Source organism: Pongo abelii, chromosome 1 (genome assembly GCF_028885655.2).
Source record: "Pongo abelii isolate AG06213 chromosome 1, NHGRI_mPonAbe1-v2.0_pri, whole genome shotgun sequence".
Taxonomy (NCBI): domain Eukaryota; kingdom Metazoa; phylum Chordata; class Mammalia; order Primates; family Hominidae; genus Pongo; species Pongo abelii.
In genome coordinates, this window is record NC_071985.2 from 180,005,329 (window position 1) to 180,019,747 (window position 14,419).

At 42.5% G+C, this 14,419-nt stretch overlaps 1 protein-coding gene and 1 long non-coding RNA gene across 7 annotated transcripts in view; one reads left to right on the forward strand and one right to left on the reverse strand.

Moving 5' to 3' along the window:
- LOC103892585 (uncharacterized) overlaps window positions 1-1,188 on the reverse strand; it is a 31,466-nt gene extending 30,278 nt beyond the window's left edge. For 2 of the 5 annotated variants that reach the window (XR_008514832.1, XR_010135863.1), the window contains exon 1: window positions 391-1,160. This is a non-coding gene — a long non-coding RNA (uncharacterized LOC103892585). Of the gene's footprint in view, window positions 1-390 lie in introns of all 5 variants that reach the window. The other 3 variants (XR_008514835.1, XR_656797.4, XR_010135864.1) reach the window with 2 other exon arrangements.
- On the forward strand, window positions 1,189-13,067 carry MAGOH (mago homolog, exon junction complex subunit). Of its 2 annotated transcripts, XM_002810806.3 has the most exons (5): window positions 1,189-1,375; window positions 4,100-4,158; window positions 6,071-6,181; window positions 10,977-11,059; window positions 12,811-13,067. In XM_002810806.3, exons 1-5 carry the CDS (start codon window positions 1,288-1,290, stop codon window positions 12,908-12,910), a joined length of 441 nt encoding a protein of 146 aa, XP_002810852.1. In that variant the 5' UTR covers window positions 1,189-1,287; the 3' UTR covers window positions 12,911-13,067. The 2 variants fall into 2 exon arrangements, with proteins under 2 accessions (XP_002810852.1, XP_009248435.1); XM_009250160.4 differs by lacking the exon at window positions 6,071-6,181.
- The last annotated feature ends 1,352 nt before the right edge of the window (window positions 13,068-14,419 follow it).

Genomic DNA, 14,419 nt, shown 5'->3' on the forward strand with positions numbered 1-14,419 from the left:
TAAAAATTAGGTAGGCGAGGTTGCGGTGAACTGAGATCACTCCATTGCACTCCAGCCTGGGTAACAAGAGCGAAACTCCGTCTCAAAAAAAAAAAAAAGACTGGGAATAGGAATCAGAGACTGCTGTCCCAACTTACAGAATCGTATACAGTTCTAGCTGCCAGGACCCAAGAATGATGTCATCTCAGCACTGTCTCTAGAACCATTCATTCTTTCTAAGCCTGGAACTTAGATGAGTGAAAGCAGGTTCCTATTACATAATTATGATCTTGATTGCCCTGGGCCTACTCAACTGTAAATTTTTTCCAGAGCCAGAAAGTCTTCACAGAGGACAACTTTGCCCTGAAAAGAAAGAGCCTCTTTGGTCAGTGGTCCTCAACTCTGACTCACCTGAAAGCTTTACAAAAAGTACCAATGCCCAGGTCCAGCGCTGGAGATTTTAACTGGCTTGGGGTAGAGCCCTGGCATCAGTATTTTTAGAGGCTTCCCAAGCGATTCCAATGTGCAGCCAGGCAGAGAATTACTGCTCGGTAAGTGGGATGACTGGGGAGTGGGAGATCAAACACTCTAACGTCTCACAGCACCTATTCTAGAGATCAGTGGGGCAGAAAGGTAGAAATAAAAGGTGGAAAGGGATGAAATGGGTAAGTGTGGGTGAATTAGTTCCAGGGAAACGGCAATCTCCACTGTGGATTCAAGGAAGGCGTCACTGAGGAGGGCTTTCTTAACAGTTCAGGTCAGTGGAAGCCAACTTGAGGCACACATCGTGCGCGGCATCCTCCGGGGAGGTCGGGTCATTTCACCCCATTTTACTGCCGAGATGACCCAGGTCCAGAGACGGTAAAGAGCGGTGTACGACTCACACAAGTCGGGGGTCCTGTGAACCGAGGTTGAGCCTGGCGGGCCTTCGGCCCGAGGTCTTTAAGCGAAGTCACCAGACCCGGCGTTCAAAGCCCAGAGGTAGGCAGGCGGCTGGCTCTCGGCCTCAAGCCTGGAGAGAACCCAGGGGTACGAACCTCAACCTCGCTCCGGCGTCCAGCTGGAGGGGCGGAGCTGGCTTCCCCCGCCTCCGGGTTAAACAACTTTTGTAACAGAATAGGCGTGAGGGGGTGTGGCAGTCTTGTTGCCACTTCCGGGCGAAGAGGTTAGCGAGAAGGAACACCTCCACGACGCGACGACGGGACCTGACGTCACTTCCGCGCGCCGCCGCAAACGTCAGTGTCGGGCGCAGACGGCGGCAGTGCGGCTAGCTCTTGGAAGTTTAGGCTCGGTTGTTTTTTGGGAGCCATGGAGAGTGACTTTTATCTGCGTTACTACGTGGGGCACAAGGGCAAGTTCGGCCACGAGTTCCTGGAGTTTGAGTTTCGACCGGACGGTAAAAGCAGCCTGCCGCCCGCCGGGAGCGGGGACCAGGCCTGGGGGCCGGCGAGTGGGGAGGCCGAGGGTCGGAAATCTGTGGGGAACTAGAGGAGGGAGGGACTGAGACCTGTGCAGTGCAGATCTGAAAGGAACGCCACTGTGTGTGCTCCACGGGGTCTTTCTATCCATTCAACAAACGTTGACTGAACGCCCACTGTGTGCCAGGCTCTGTTCCACTCTTTGGGGATACGGCAGCGAAGGTAGACAAACTTCGCCTCTCGTGGAACTTGTGTTTTACTGCCGGGAGAGAGATCATAAACAAAAAGATGATTCCAGATAGCAGTGAGTGGTCAAAAAATAACATGGTAGAATAATTGCTGGATGGGCTGCTTTTAGATAGGTTGGCCGTTAGAGAGCTCTCTGTAAAGGGTATATTGCAGCCGAGTCCTAATTAACAAGAAGGGCTTAGCCTTGTGAAGCTCACAAGGAAGACCATTCTACCCAAAGGGAATACCAGATGTCAAGGCTGCAGGGCGGGAATGAGCTAGGCCTGTCTCAGGTGGTCAGTGGTGAGCTGGGAGATAGCAGGAGATGATGTCGGATAGGTAGGTAGGAGCGGCACCTTGTAGGTCTTTATAGACCACGGTAAAGAGTTTGGACTTGGAAGGCTTTTTTTTGTTTTTTGTTTTTTGTTTTTTTGAGACGGCTTTCGCTCTTTTTGCCCAGGCTGGAGTGCAATGGCGCGATCTCGGCTCATTGCAACCTCCGCCTTCTGGGTTCAAGCGATTCTCCTGCCTCGGCCTCCCGAGTAGCTGGAATTACAGGCGCCCACCACCACGCCCGGCTAATTCTGTATTTTTAGTAGAGACGGAGTTTCACCATGTTGGCCAGGCTGGTCTCGAACTCCTGACCTCAGGCGATCCGCCCGCCTCGGCGCCCCAAAGTGCTGGGATTACAGGTGTGAGCCACCGCGCCCGGCCGGGCTTGGAAGGTTTTAAGCAGAGAAGAAATGTGATCTGTTCTTGAAAAAGCATTCTGGTTATTGGGTGCGGAATGGGCGAGAGTGGAAACAGGGCTATTGATTAGGAGACTGTTGCAGTTGTCAAGACAGGAAAGATGTTGGGGGCCGGGCGCGGTGGCTCAAGCCTGTAATCTCAGCCCTTTGGGAGGCCGAGGTATGCGGATCACTTGAGGTCAGGAGTTCGAGACCAGCCTGGCCAACATGGTGAAACCCCGTCTCTACTAAAAATACAAAAATTAGCCTGGTGTGGTGGCAGACGCCTGTAATCCCAGCTGCTTGGGAGGCTGAGACAGGAGAATCGCTTGAACCTGGGGCGGAGGTTGCAGTGAGCTGAGATAGTGCCACTGTACTCCAGCCTGGGTGACAGAGCAAGACTCTGTCTCAAAAAAAAAAAAAAAAAAATTGGTTGGGACTGCAGAGATAGTAGAAATGGAGAGAAAGATTTAGGAAACTGTTGGAGGCAGAACCAACTGGACTTTGATCGTTGATAGGATTTTGTTGGCAGAGGCACTGTGGTGAAGGAAAGAGGAATCAAAGATGACAGAAGATATCCACTAAGTGGGGCACAAAGATGAATCTGACAGGCCCCGACTGTGAGGGAGATAGATTTGTAAGTGGTGATAAAACAGCATATTAGGTGTTGTGGTAAGAAGAAACAGAGGAGGCTCGCAGCAGAGAAGGGTGCACCTAACCAAGCCTGAGGGTCAGAGGAGGCTTCCTACATAAAATGATGGGAGGAGGGGATGTGAGGAATTGTTTAGGAGACCAAGAAGAGTCAAGAAGGCATTTTAGACAGCATGCAAAGAGGCCGAAAACCAAAAAGTGCTTGGGATGTTTCAGGCAGAAACCAAGTAGTTTGACTCCAGCTGTGTGAGAGAAGAATATTGCAGGAATGAGGCTGGAAAAGCAGGCAGGGGCTTAGCTTAGCTGTATGCCATGTTGAGGAGTTTGGATTTTACCAGGAAGGCAGTGGAAAGCCCTTGACTTTATCAAAGTATTAGAGTAACCTAATCTGATAGATGTTACCACATCACCTTGTCCACTGTATGGACAGTGAACTGAATGTGAAGAAACTTGAGGCAGAGAGACAGCACAGAGGCTGTTGGAATAAACTCATTGGGCTCATCTCACATGTATGTCTTCTAGTCTACATGTCTTCTATTTCCTTCTGTCTTCTCCTCATCCCCACCATATACTCACATTAATCTGTCAGATGCACACATGGGCAAAGGGTCTTGTGTACCAAATGTGCTCAGTGATAAAAGCAGCAGCTTTTCCATCACAGAAATAGAGTGTGGCACAGTCACATGATAATATATGTAAACAGCATCCTACAGTTTTCAAAATGTTTTCACAGCTCATTTGAGCCTCAGGAGGTCCTATGTGCCGGTAAGTTATCAATTACTATGCCTGGTTTCAGGACATTCACCTGCAAAACTGTGATTCAACAAAGTCAGAAAAGAGACTGCCTGTGTTTATACCTCACCTGAGCTGCTTTTTGCGGTAGTTGAGTGTCAGCTGTATATTTGGCTGTTTAAGCCTGAAGTGAAGAACTGAAAAGACTAGTATTGTTGAAATACCTTAAGAGTAAATAATAAATCTGTTAGACACTTTGAGCAAGTTAGATACATTTTGGGCAACTGCTGATGCCTTGGTATGGTATTGATGCTTTATTCATACGTATTTATTATACGTTGAAATTGTTTTTTACCCCCACAGGGAAGTTAAGATATGCCAACAACAGCAACTACAAGAATGATGTCATGATCAGAAAAGAGGTATGAGCCTTCTGCCTTCTGAGAGTCCTTCATTTGCTACATTTCAGCTTTTTGTCTTGCATTGTTTTTATTGTTTATAGTAGTATTGAAAGATAAAGAACAGGGAGAGAGACACATGTCTGTAGACAGCTTCTGGATTATTTCCCAAGTCATCTTTTAGTTGGGGTTTTTTTATTTTACAATGTGGAATCAATTACTGGTAACCTTTGACATACCTTGGTTTGAACCCTGAGTCTGCTGCTTACTACCCCATGTGACCTTGGGCAAGTTCCTGGCTGAATTTGATAAATCTCTGTTTCTTCACCTGTAAAAACAGGAATAATAAAAGCTACCTCCCACTCCCAAGTGCTGTCATAAAATTAAATATGTTATATTTAAAGTGCTCTGTATATTCCCTGGCACATAGTACACAATGGAAGCTATTTAATTTGCATCTGAGTGGGAAAGGGAGCATGGGAAAGCAGTTGACATCATTGAATGCATGTTAGATGTCAGGCGTGGCATCTTATTTAACCCTGATTGTAAGCCCGTGTGATGGGGGAGAGTATTATAGCCCCCTTACAAATAAGAAAATAAAGGCCCAGATATTATGAGGCTTGTTCAGAGTTACCCCTGCTAGTAAGAGATACAGCAGGAATTCCCAATTCCTGCCCCAGTAAAGTTCGTATTCTCCGTTCTGTGATTTCTACATCATTAAGGCTTCATCAAAGCTACTCTTTCCTTTTAACCACTTTGCCACCTTTGAAAATGTCTTAGCATATATTTTCATACTGTTATTTTAGCTATTGATTTTATGCTTATTCACACATGTCAGTATCCTCACTATTTTTTTACACAGGCATGTCTTTTAAAATACATTTTGCTCTTCAGGAGTGTATTACCTAGTTAAGAATAACTGGCCGGGCGCGGTGGCTCACGCCTGTAATCCCAGCACTTTGGGAGACCGAGGCAGGCGGATCACGAGCTCAGGAGATCGAGACCATCCTGGCTAACACGGGGAAGCCCTGTCTGTACTGAAAATACAAAAAAATTAGCCGGGCATGGTGGCGGGTGCCTGTAGTCCCAGCTACTTGGGAGGCTGAGGCAGAAGAATGGCATGAACCCAGGAGGCAGAGCTCGCAATGAGCCGAGATCGCACCACTGCACTCCAGCCTGGGCGACAGAGCGAGACTCCATTTAAAAAAAAAAAAATTAATAACCAGGGCATGTGGGTGTCGCAGTCTCTTTTTTGCTACAACAAAATGCCTGAGACTGGGTAATTTGTAAGCAGTAAAAATATATTTCTCACAATTTTGGAGGCTGGAAAGTCCAAGATCAAGGCGCTGGCAGGTTCGGTGTCTAGTGAGGGCCCGGTCTCTGCTTCCACAACTGTGCCTTGTTTTTGCATCCTCCAGAAGGGATGAATGCTGTGTCCTCATAGGTGAAAGAACAAGAAAGGGGCCAGCTAGTTCCCTTAAGCTCTCTCCTGAGGCACTAATCTATCCCTGGGGCCTCTGCCCTCAAGGCCTGATCACCTCCTAAAGGCCCTATCTCTTAACACTGTTGCATTGGGGATTAATTTCAATATGAATTTTTTGGAGGAGACACAAACATTCAAACCACGGCAGGGGGCACTCACAGATCTGTTTTGGGTTTCGTTGTGAGTTGGCTATGTGGACAGGCAGAAGGGCCATGTGAACAGGATGTACCAGGAGGTAGTAACAGCTAGATAGGGGACTGAGGTGCAGTTATTGGATACTTCTGACCCTGTCCCTCACCTGCACCATGCCGAGGTTGAGCATGAATGTGTTCCCACTTAAGGAGATGTCAGAAATAAGTCTACAGGAACAGTTATTTTTGTCTTCCATCACTATCTGAGTCAAAGCACTGCTTAAGGATACAACATACATTTTGTTTTTTAACTTGCTTTCAGGCTTATGTACATAAAAGCGTGATGGAGGAACTGAAGAGAATAATTGATGACAGTGAAATTACCAAAGAGGATGATGCACTGTGGCCTCCTCCTGACCGAGTGGGCCGGCAGGTGTGTTTGATTGATTATCCTGTAGTGCAGAAATCTTACAAATAAGATGAGGTTTAGTAATCTGCATATGATAGTGAAACTGTGTGTGTGTGTGTGTGTGTGTGTGTGTGGTGTTGGTGGTGGTCAGCCCTGCAGAAAGCAGATTGCCAGTGCTTTGGTCTAAGGAAGCATTAATCCCATGGGAAGGAACAGAGATAACAAGTGCTGCTGGCCACCAAGAACCCAGCCTTGAATTTCTTCTTAGGACCCCCCACACTCCCTCCTCCACTTAAAGCTTTTGCTGCCTATCTCACTTACTAACTACTATGGACAAAGCGTTGTGGAGATACAAAGAGAAATGGAACATAATTATTTCAACAATCTAATGAAAGGAAAATCATACAAATAATTCAGTGTATGTATTTAAATTCATGTATATTTATATACATTAATGTATATATTCATTCTGAGCACCATTTTGGTAACTAAAAAATAAAAGCCACTGTCATATTGAACTGAATTAACAGAAAAGGTATTTTCACTCTGACTGCTACCATCCTGATCCAGACTTCTAATAGATTTCCTTGTTTTTCCTCTTGTTCCATACCATCCATTTTTCCATCCTGAAAGCCAGTGTGATTTTTTTTTCTGAGATGGAGTCTCGCTCTGTTGCCCAGGCTGGAGTGCAGTGGCATGATCTCGGCTCACTGCAACCTCCGCCTCCTGAGTTCAAGCGATTCTCCTGCCTCAGCCTCCAGAGTAGCTGGGATTACAGACACACACCACCATGCCCAGATAATTTTTGTATTTTTAGTAGAGGTGGCGTTTCACCATGTTGGCCAGGCTAGTCTCAAACTCCTGACCTCAGGTGATCTGCCCACCTTACCCTCCCAAAGTGCTGTGGTTACAGGCGTGAGCTGCCGCATCCTACTGGTCTGATCTTTAAAAATGTAAATTTGCTTATGTATTCCACTGATTTAAACTCCAGTGGCTTCCCACTGTACTTAAAATTCAAACTCCCACCTTATCTTTTACCATGTTTCCAATCTGTCATGGTGTTCAAACCTTACTAGCTTCATTTCTATTCCTCAGACATACCTAGATGGGTCTTACTTCAGGGTCTTTGCACTTGCCACATTCCGCCTAAAATATTCTTCCTTTAACTCTATACAAGACTGTCCCTATTATTGAGGTCTTCAAAAGTCACTTCCTCAGTGATGTCTTGCCTGTCCATCCAATCTAAGAAGTCTCTTCCCATCATTAAGAAAAAGATCTGTTGTGTTGTCTTTTTGTGTGTGTTTTTTTTTCTTTTTGCTTTCAGTTTCATCACAATATGTGTTGTCTTTGTAGCACTTATTATGGTCTAAAATTGTCTTGCTTTTCAGTTTTTTTCACTGCTATATCTCTAGTGACTAAAATAGTACCCATGTATAGTAAAAGCTCAATAATAATGTATATGTTAAATTAATATGAAAACCCATATAAACTCATTCCTAATAATCTCAAAATGATGGACCAACCCTTGAAGAAGAGTTTTTTTAACAAATCCACCCTCAGTACTTACTAAAGTTAACTTTAATTTATGTTCAAGGGATCTCAGTAATATCATATATATGTATTTTGCTTTACCATTTATAAAATTTTTATTTCTGTTAACTCGTTCTACCATCACAACAATTCTGTAAAGAGAGAAGGGCATATTCCTTTGTACCAGCAATAAGCCATTGGATACTGTAATTAAAATCAATCCCATTAATAATTGCAAGAAAAGTTATAAAGAACTTGGGAATGCATTTAACAAGATGTACAAAACTTGAAAGGGCTTTATAGAAGGACAAAAATATGTATCGTTTTTGTGGATGGCAAGATTCAGTATCATAAAGATGTCAGTTTTCAACAAAGTAATTTATAAATTCACTCTTAATTCAAACAAAAATCGCAGTAGGATTTTTTTTCCCTTTAGAATCTAATAGAATGAGCATTAAGTTCATGGAAAATCAGAGGCAAGAGTAGCCAAAATGATACTGGAGATTTCTTATAAAGCTATGGTCATTTGTAGTATGATATTGCCTCGGGAATTGACAGCTAAACCAATGGAACAGAATAGAGAGCCCAGAAACCAACCTATGAATATATGGAAACTTGGAAAAGTGTACTACAGAGGTGGACTTTCACATTAATGGGAAAAAAATGAATTATTTAACAAATTGTACCAGGACAGCTGACAATATATTTATGGAATATTTTTTAAATTAGGCCATAGAAATTAAAAATTTTAAACAGAATATAGACTTTTATTATTTCTGGGTAGAGAAGGAGTTTTTAAAACTCCTTAAGGGGTAAGATTGGTAAATTTGACTTCTTTACAACTTAGGTTTGACAAGGGTGGCAAGATAAAGTTGAAAGATAAGCCATAGACTGGAAGAAGATATCTGCAAAACATAAAACTGGCAAGAGTTCTCTATCCAGAATATATAAACAATTACAAATTAATAAAAAGACAGTCCCGTGGCAGAATGTGCAAAGGTTATGAATAGATAACTTACAAGATCAAACAAGTGGCTAATATGAAAAGATTTACGGCTTCATTTGTAAAATGAAAGGACAACAGTGAGATACCATTTCAGACCCATTAGAATAACAACAGAAAAAAATCTGCCGAATTTAAAAAATGATATGAGAAAAGAGTGAGAATAAAATTAGTATAACTGCGTTAGGGAGTAATTTTGTGGTATCTGGCAACATTTAAAATACTAGGAATTATATGGAGACATTTTCACATGTACAAGGAGATGTATAGAAGAATATTCTTGCTACATTGTTTATAGGAATAAAAATTCAGAACTTAAGTTTATTTCAGTAGGGAAATGGAATACCATAAGCATTTAAAACTAATGAGCTAGATCTGTGTAACTCAACATTGATAAATCTCGAAAACAATGTGGAATGAAAAATGTAAAAAGTATGTATAATAAGACCATTTTTGTAAAAATGTTAAAGCACACTACCACATCTAGGCCAGGTGCAGTGACTCATGCCTGCATTCCCAGCACTTTTTTTCTTAATTGGGAGGCCAAGGTGGGAGGATGACTTGAGACCAGGAGCTCAAGACCAGCCTGAGCACAGTGAGACCTTTTTTCTACAAAAAAAAAAAAACAAAACAAAACCCTAAAAATTAACTGGGCGCGGTGGCGCATACGTGTAGTCCTAGCTATTCGAGAGGCTAAAGGTGCAGTATAGCATGAGCCCAGGAGCTCAGGGTTACAGTGAGCTATGATCCTACCACTGCACTTCAGCTTCAGTGACAGAGTGAGATCCTGTATCTAAAAAGAAATAAGTAAAAACATACTACCAAATCTGAAACAAGAGTGGAACAAATCAGGGGATACAGGAGGGAGAACAGAATGGGAGATGGACATAAACTTTGTAATATTTTACTTCTTTTTTAAAAAAAATCTGATACAAGTGTGGCAATAATTTATAAATCTGAGTATTGGAAACATCTCAGTTTTTTCTATTTTCTGATTGAATTATAACAAAAAGTATATATGGATCAAAAAGAAGAAAAAGTAAATAGGGCTCACAAGAATATAAATTCCACAGGGCAGAGATCTTTGGTTTGCTTGGTTTTACTTATCTGTCCAAAGCACTGAGAACAATACCCAGCACCCAGTAGGCTACACATAGATACTTTTTGAAGGTTTATGGTACTCATGTCACTGTTTGGAAATTGAGATCCAACATCATACAGGTAGGGAGTGACAAAGTGGGGATGAAACCTAAGGTCTGGAAGTTGCCTAGATAGATTAGATTCTTTGGTTTTTGTTTTTGTTTGTTGTTGTTGGAGACAGGGTCTCACTCTGTTGCCCAAGCTGGAGTACAGTGATGAGATCATGGCTCACTGCCGCCTTGACCTCCTGCGGTGAAGAGATCCTCCCACCTCAGCCTCTCTAGTAGCTGGGACCACGGATGCATGCCACCATACCCAGCTAGTTTTCGTATTTTTTGTAGAGATGAGGTTTTGCCAAGTTGCCCAGACTGGTCTTAAACTGCTGGGCTCAAGTGATTCTCCTGCACTGGCCTCCCAAACTGCTGGGATTACAGGTGTGAGTCACCACACCCAGTCCAGTTGTTTCGTATTTTAAAAACATAGATGTATTCATGTTACTCCACATTGTTGACAATGAAAACTCATACAAAATACTACATAGGCTGGGCGCAGTGGCTTATGCCTATAATCCCAGCACTTGAGAGGCCGAGGCAGGCGGATCACCTGAGGTCAGGAGTTCGAGACCAGCCTGGCCAACATAGCGAAACCCTGTCTCTATTAAAAATACAAAAAAATCCATCCTGGCTAACACAGTGAAACCCTGTCTCTACTAAAAATACAAAAAAAAAAATTAGCTGGGCATGGTGGCGGGCACCTGTAGTCCCAGCCACTCAGGAGGCTGCAGCAGGAGAATTGCTTGAACCTGGGAGGTGGAGGTTGCAGTGAGCTGAGATCATGCCAGTGCACTCCAGCCTGGGCAACAGAACAAGACTCTGTCTCAGGAAAAAAAAAAAAAAAAAAAACCTACATAGATTTTTCCCAAGTCTGAGAAATGGTAGAGCCTTAAGGGTACAACTTCTTCTAAATATGAGCTATATTTATCTCTTGTTTCTAGTGCCCAGCACAGTTTAGTGCTCAGAGTGAACTGCCCTTGTTTTTATGGCCATCTGTAGTCACGTTTGTGTGATTTGGCAAATGATTAATCCTTCTGTGTGCTTGATGAATAATCCAGTTCTACTTGACTTGGATTTTCTAAAATGTTTCTAGGAGCTTGAAATCGTCATTGGAGATGAACACATTTCTTTTACAACATCAAAAATTGGTTCCCTTATTGATGTCAATCAATCCAAGTAAGTGTGCGTAATCCTTATATCCAGTTGTGTCTGTTTTGGAGCAGATTGATAAGAAACCTTAACCAAATTGGGACCATTATGGGAAGATCTGGGGCAAATGGAAAATGCAGGTGGGCAGCTTTTTCCTCCTTGTTAGGGAGGGACCCCAGATTATTTTTGAGGACTTGCTCCTATTACTTTTGGTTTTCATTCAGCCATTGCTACTGCGAGCTGCTTGTTGACACACACATACAGATTAATGCATAGGAGCAGCCAGAACAAAAAATGGAATATGCCAAAAAAGTGCTCATGATAAACCGTAGAGTCACTGAGTCTGAATAGCTTTCTCAGTGTGACTGTTGAGACTGGCACATCTTAAAATCTGAGTTCGGTGAAACTTGACATTTTTTAGGATCTAATTTTTATTTTATTTTAAATTTATTATTATTATTATTATTATTATTATTATTATTATTATTATTATTTTGAGATGGAGTCCCACACTGTTGCCCAGGCTGGAGTGCAGTGGTGCAATCTCAGCTCACTGCAACCTCTGCCTCCTGGGTTCAAGTGATTCTCCTGCCTCAGCCTCCTGAGTAGCTGGGACTACAGGCACCTGCCACCACACCCGGATAATTTTTTTGTATTTTTAGTAGAGACAGGGTTTCACCGTGTTGGCCAGGCTGGTCTCGAACTCCTGACCTCGTGATCCGCCTGCCTTGGCCTCCCAAAGTGCTGGAATTACAGGCGTGAGCCACCGCGCCCTGCCTTAAATTTATTATTTTTTGCAAAAGCATTGGTTTGGTGAAAAGGGATCAAGATTTTAAAATTCATGTTGTCAGTGGGGCAGATTATCAAGTTGAGGCACGAACCTATGTGCTGCAAAGAATCCTTAGAATTTGGCAACTTCTTTGGCTCTTAGGTTTTGCGGATTCGGGTTAGGTACGGCTCACTTTTGGCAAACGTTGGGCATAATTGTCTTCCTTTGGACACTCTTCTTAGCCAGTGATGCCACAGTAATCTTCAACCTTTTGGTCCTGCTTAGTACTACTACTTTTTTAAAAAGTTTTCCTAACTCGGGCCGGGTGTGGTGGCTCACGCCTGTAATCCCAGCACTTTGGGAGGCCGAGGCGGGCAGATCACCTGAGGTTGGGAGTTCAAGACCAGCCTAACCAACATGGAGAAACCCCGTCTCTACTAAAAATACAAAAAATTAGCCAGGCGTAGTGGTGCATGCCTGTAATCCTAGCTACTTGGGAGGCTGAGGCAGGAGAATCTCTTGAACCTGGGAGGCGGAGGTTACAGTGAGCCGAGATCACGCCATTGCACTCCAGCCTGGGCAACAAGAGCAAAACTCCGTCTCAAAAACAAAACAAAACAAAACAAAAAAAGTTTTCCTAACTCTGAAAGTAATACGTGCTCATTGTAGAAAATACAGGAAATGTAGAAAAGTAGAAAGGGGAAAATCATCCACAACCTTATCAATCAGACAACCATTAATTAATATCTTGCAGTATTTCTTTTTAGTCTTTTTTCTGTGCATTAATAGAATATATACTTTTTAAGAAGCATACAAAATACAGTTGAGATTAATAATTGTTATTTTAATTATATTTTTTTCACTTAATGTAAGCATCTCCCTATATTAAAAACTCAGCATATTTAAATTACCTCATAATATACCATTTTAATATATAGTCTTTTCCTTTTTAGGGACACTTGATGGGTCAAAGTTTTAATGCCTAAACTTTTTTCCTTTTGCATTTTAGGGATCCAGAAGGCTTACGAGTATTTTATTATCTTGTCCAGGACCTGAAGTGTTTGGTCTTCAGTCTTATTGGATTACACTTCAAGATTAAACCAATCTAGATTGAATATTGGTGTGGACATGGCGGGGGGGTGGGTGGGAGTAGAAAATTTTGTGTATATCAGGGCAGTATTTTTTTATGAACTATAAATGATTGTCTTTAATAAATATGTGATAAAATCCAATTTTTATTATTTTATAAAGACCTGAATATGTGAACTCTTCTCAATTACTTTGTAGAACACTAACATTCTATGTGAAGTATTGCCCAAAAATCAAGTCTAATCAACTCTCTAGATATACTTAACCATTTTATAGGAAATAAGAGAATACAGAAACATGTTTTAAAAATACAGTGGGACTTCAATCAGCCATATTGAGAGGAAATTCCAAGGCAAATGACCTGGTTTCTTCAATAAATTACAAGGGAAACAGATGGAATGGGAGCTTATAAAGGAGACTTAAGAGACACATAACAATGTTTGGACCCTATTTGGATAATGCTTCAAAAAAATGGAAAATTAGGCCAGATGTGGTGGCTCACACCGGTAATCCCAACACTTCGGGAGGCCGAGGCGGGCGGGTCACGAAGACCTGCCTGGCTAACATGGTGAAACCCTGTCTCTACTAAAAATACAAGAATTAGCTGGGCGTGGTGGCATGAGCCTGTAATCCCAGCTACTCAGGAAGCTGAGGCAGGAAAATCGCTTGGACCCGGGAGGCAGAGGTTGCAGTGAGCAGAGTTCGTACCACTGCACTTCAGCCTGGGCGACAGCGAGACCCCATGTCAAAAAAAAAAAAGTAAAATTAATACCATTAAGGAAATTTAACACTGGTTTGATGGTTTAGGTATGAAATAGTATGGTGGTTGGAGTTTTTAAAATCACCTTTTATAGATACAGATATTTTAGGTTTTAGTAGGTATTTCAGTGTAGGGGAAAATGGTTTCTTACATGATAACAGGATAAAATGTCTGGTCTCAGAAAAGTTTTCCATTAATCCATTTTAAAATCCGAATACCAACAGCCATTCAGGACCAAGACCAAGTTGTATAGTGTGGGAATTTGTTCAGCAGGTAGACCTGTAGACAACTTTTTCTTTCTGCTAAATTGCGTGGCTTCTTTAAGCACAGTACTGGTTGAACAGATTGCACCTGCTGAAAGGAACCAGGCCTCACTAAGCCTCATTTGAAGGGAAGTGATTAGCCTAAACTCACCCTGCTAAAAACAGGCCAGCTTGGGACAAGGTCCCAAGTGTCCTGACTCCTGGACTCATTCTTTTTCCACCACACTCTACTCCTTCAAAGACTATGGGGCAAGTTAACAACAGCACTGAGATGTCAGGGTTCCTGACTCCAGTGCACCTCCTCCTATAAGGGTGCTTGGGGCAATGAAGCAAGTTGGTAGTAAAGTAGACATCAAAAAAAGTCACTCTAAACTTTAAAGAAGTGACGGGACCTCAGGTGATAAAAGAGTCTTTTTTGTTTTGTCTTCTGAGGCAAAAAAAACTTTAGTGTAGAAAAGTATTCTTGGCCAGGTGCAATGGCTCACCCTATAATCCCAGTACTTTGG

What these genes read in the sequence shown, in the direction of transcription:
- MAGOH (XM_002810806.3), top strand. Translation starts at nt 1,288, where the DNA reads ATGGAGAGTGACTTTTATCTGCGTTACTACGTGGGGCACAAGGGCAAG. An exon ending in GTTTGAGTTTCGACCGGACG is followed by an intron (nt 1,376 to 4,099) that starts GTAAAAGCAGCC and finishes TTACCCCCACAG; the next exon opens with GGAAGTTAAGATATGCCAAC. An exon ending in ATGTCATGATCAGAAAAGAG is followed by an intron (nt 4,159 to 6,070) that starts GTATGAGCCTTC and finishes ACTTGCTTTCAG; the next exon opens with GCTTATGTACATAAAAGCGT.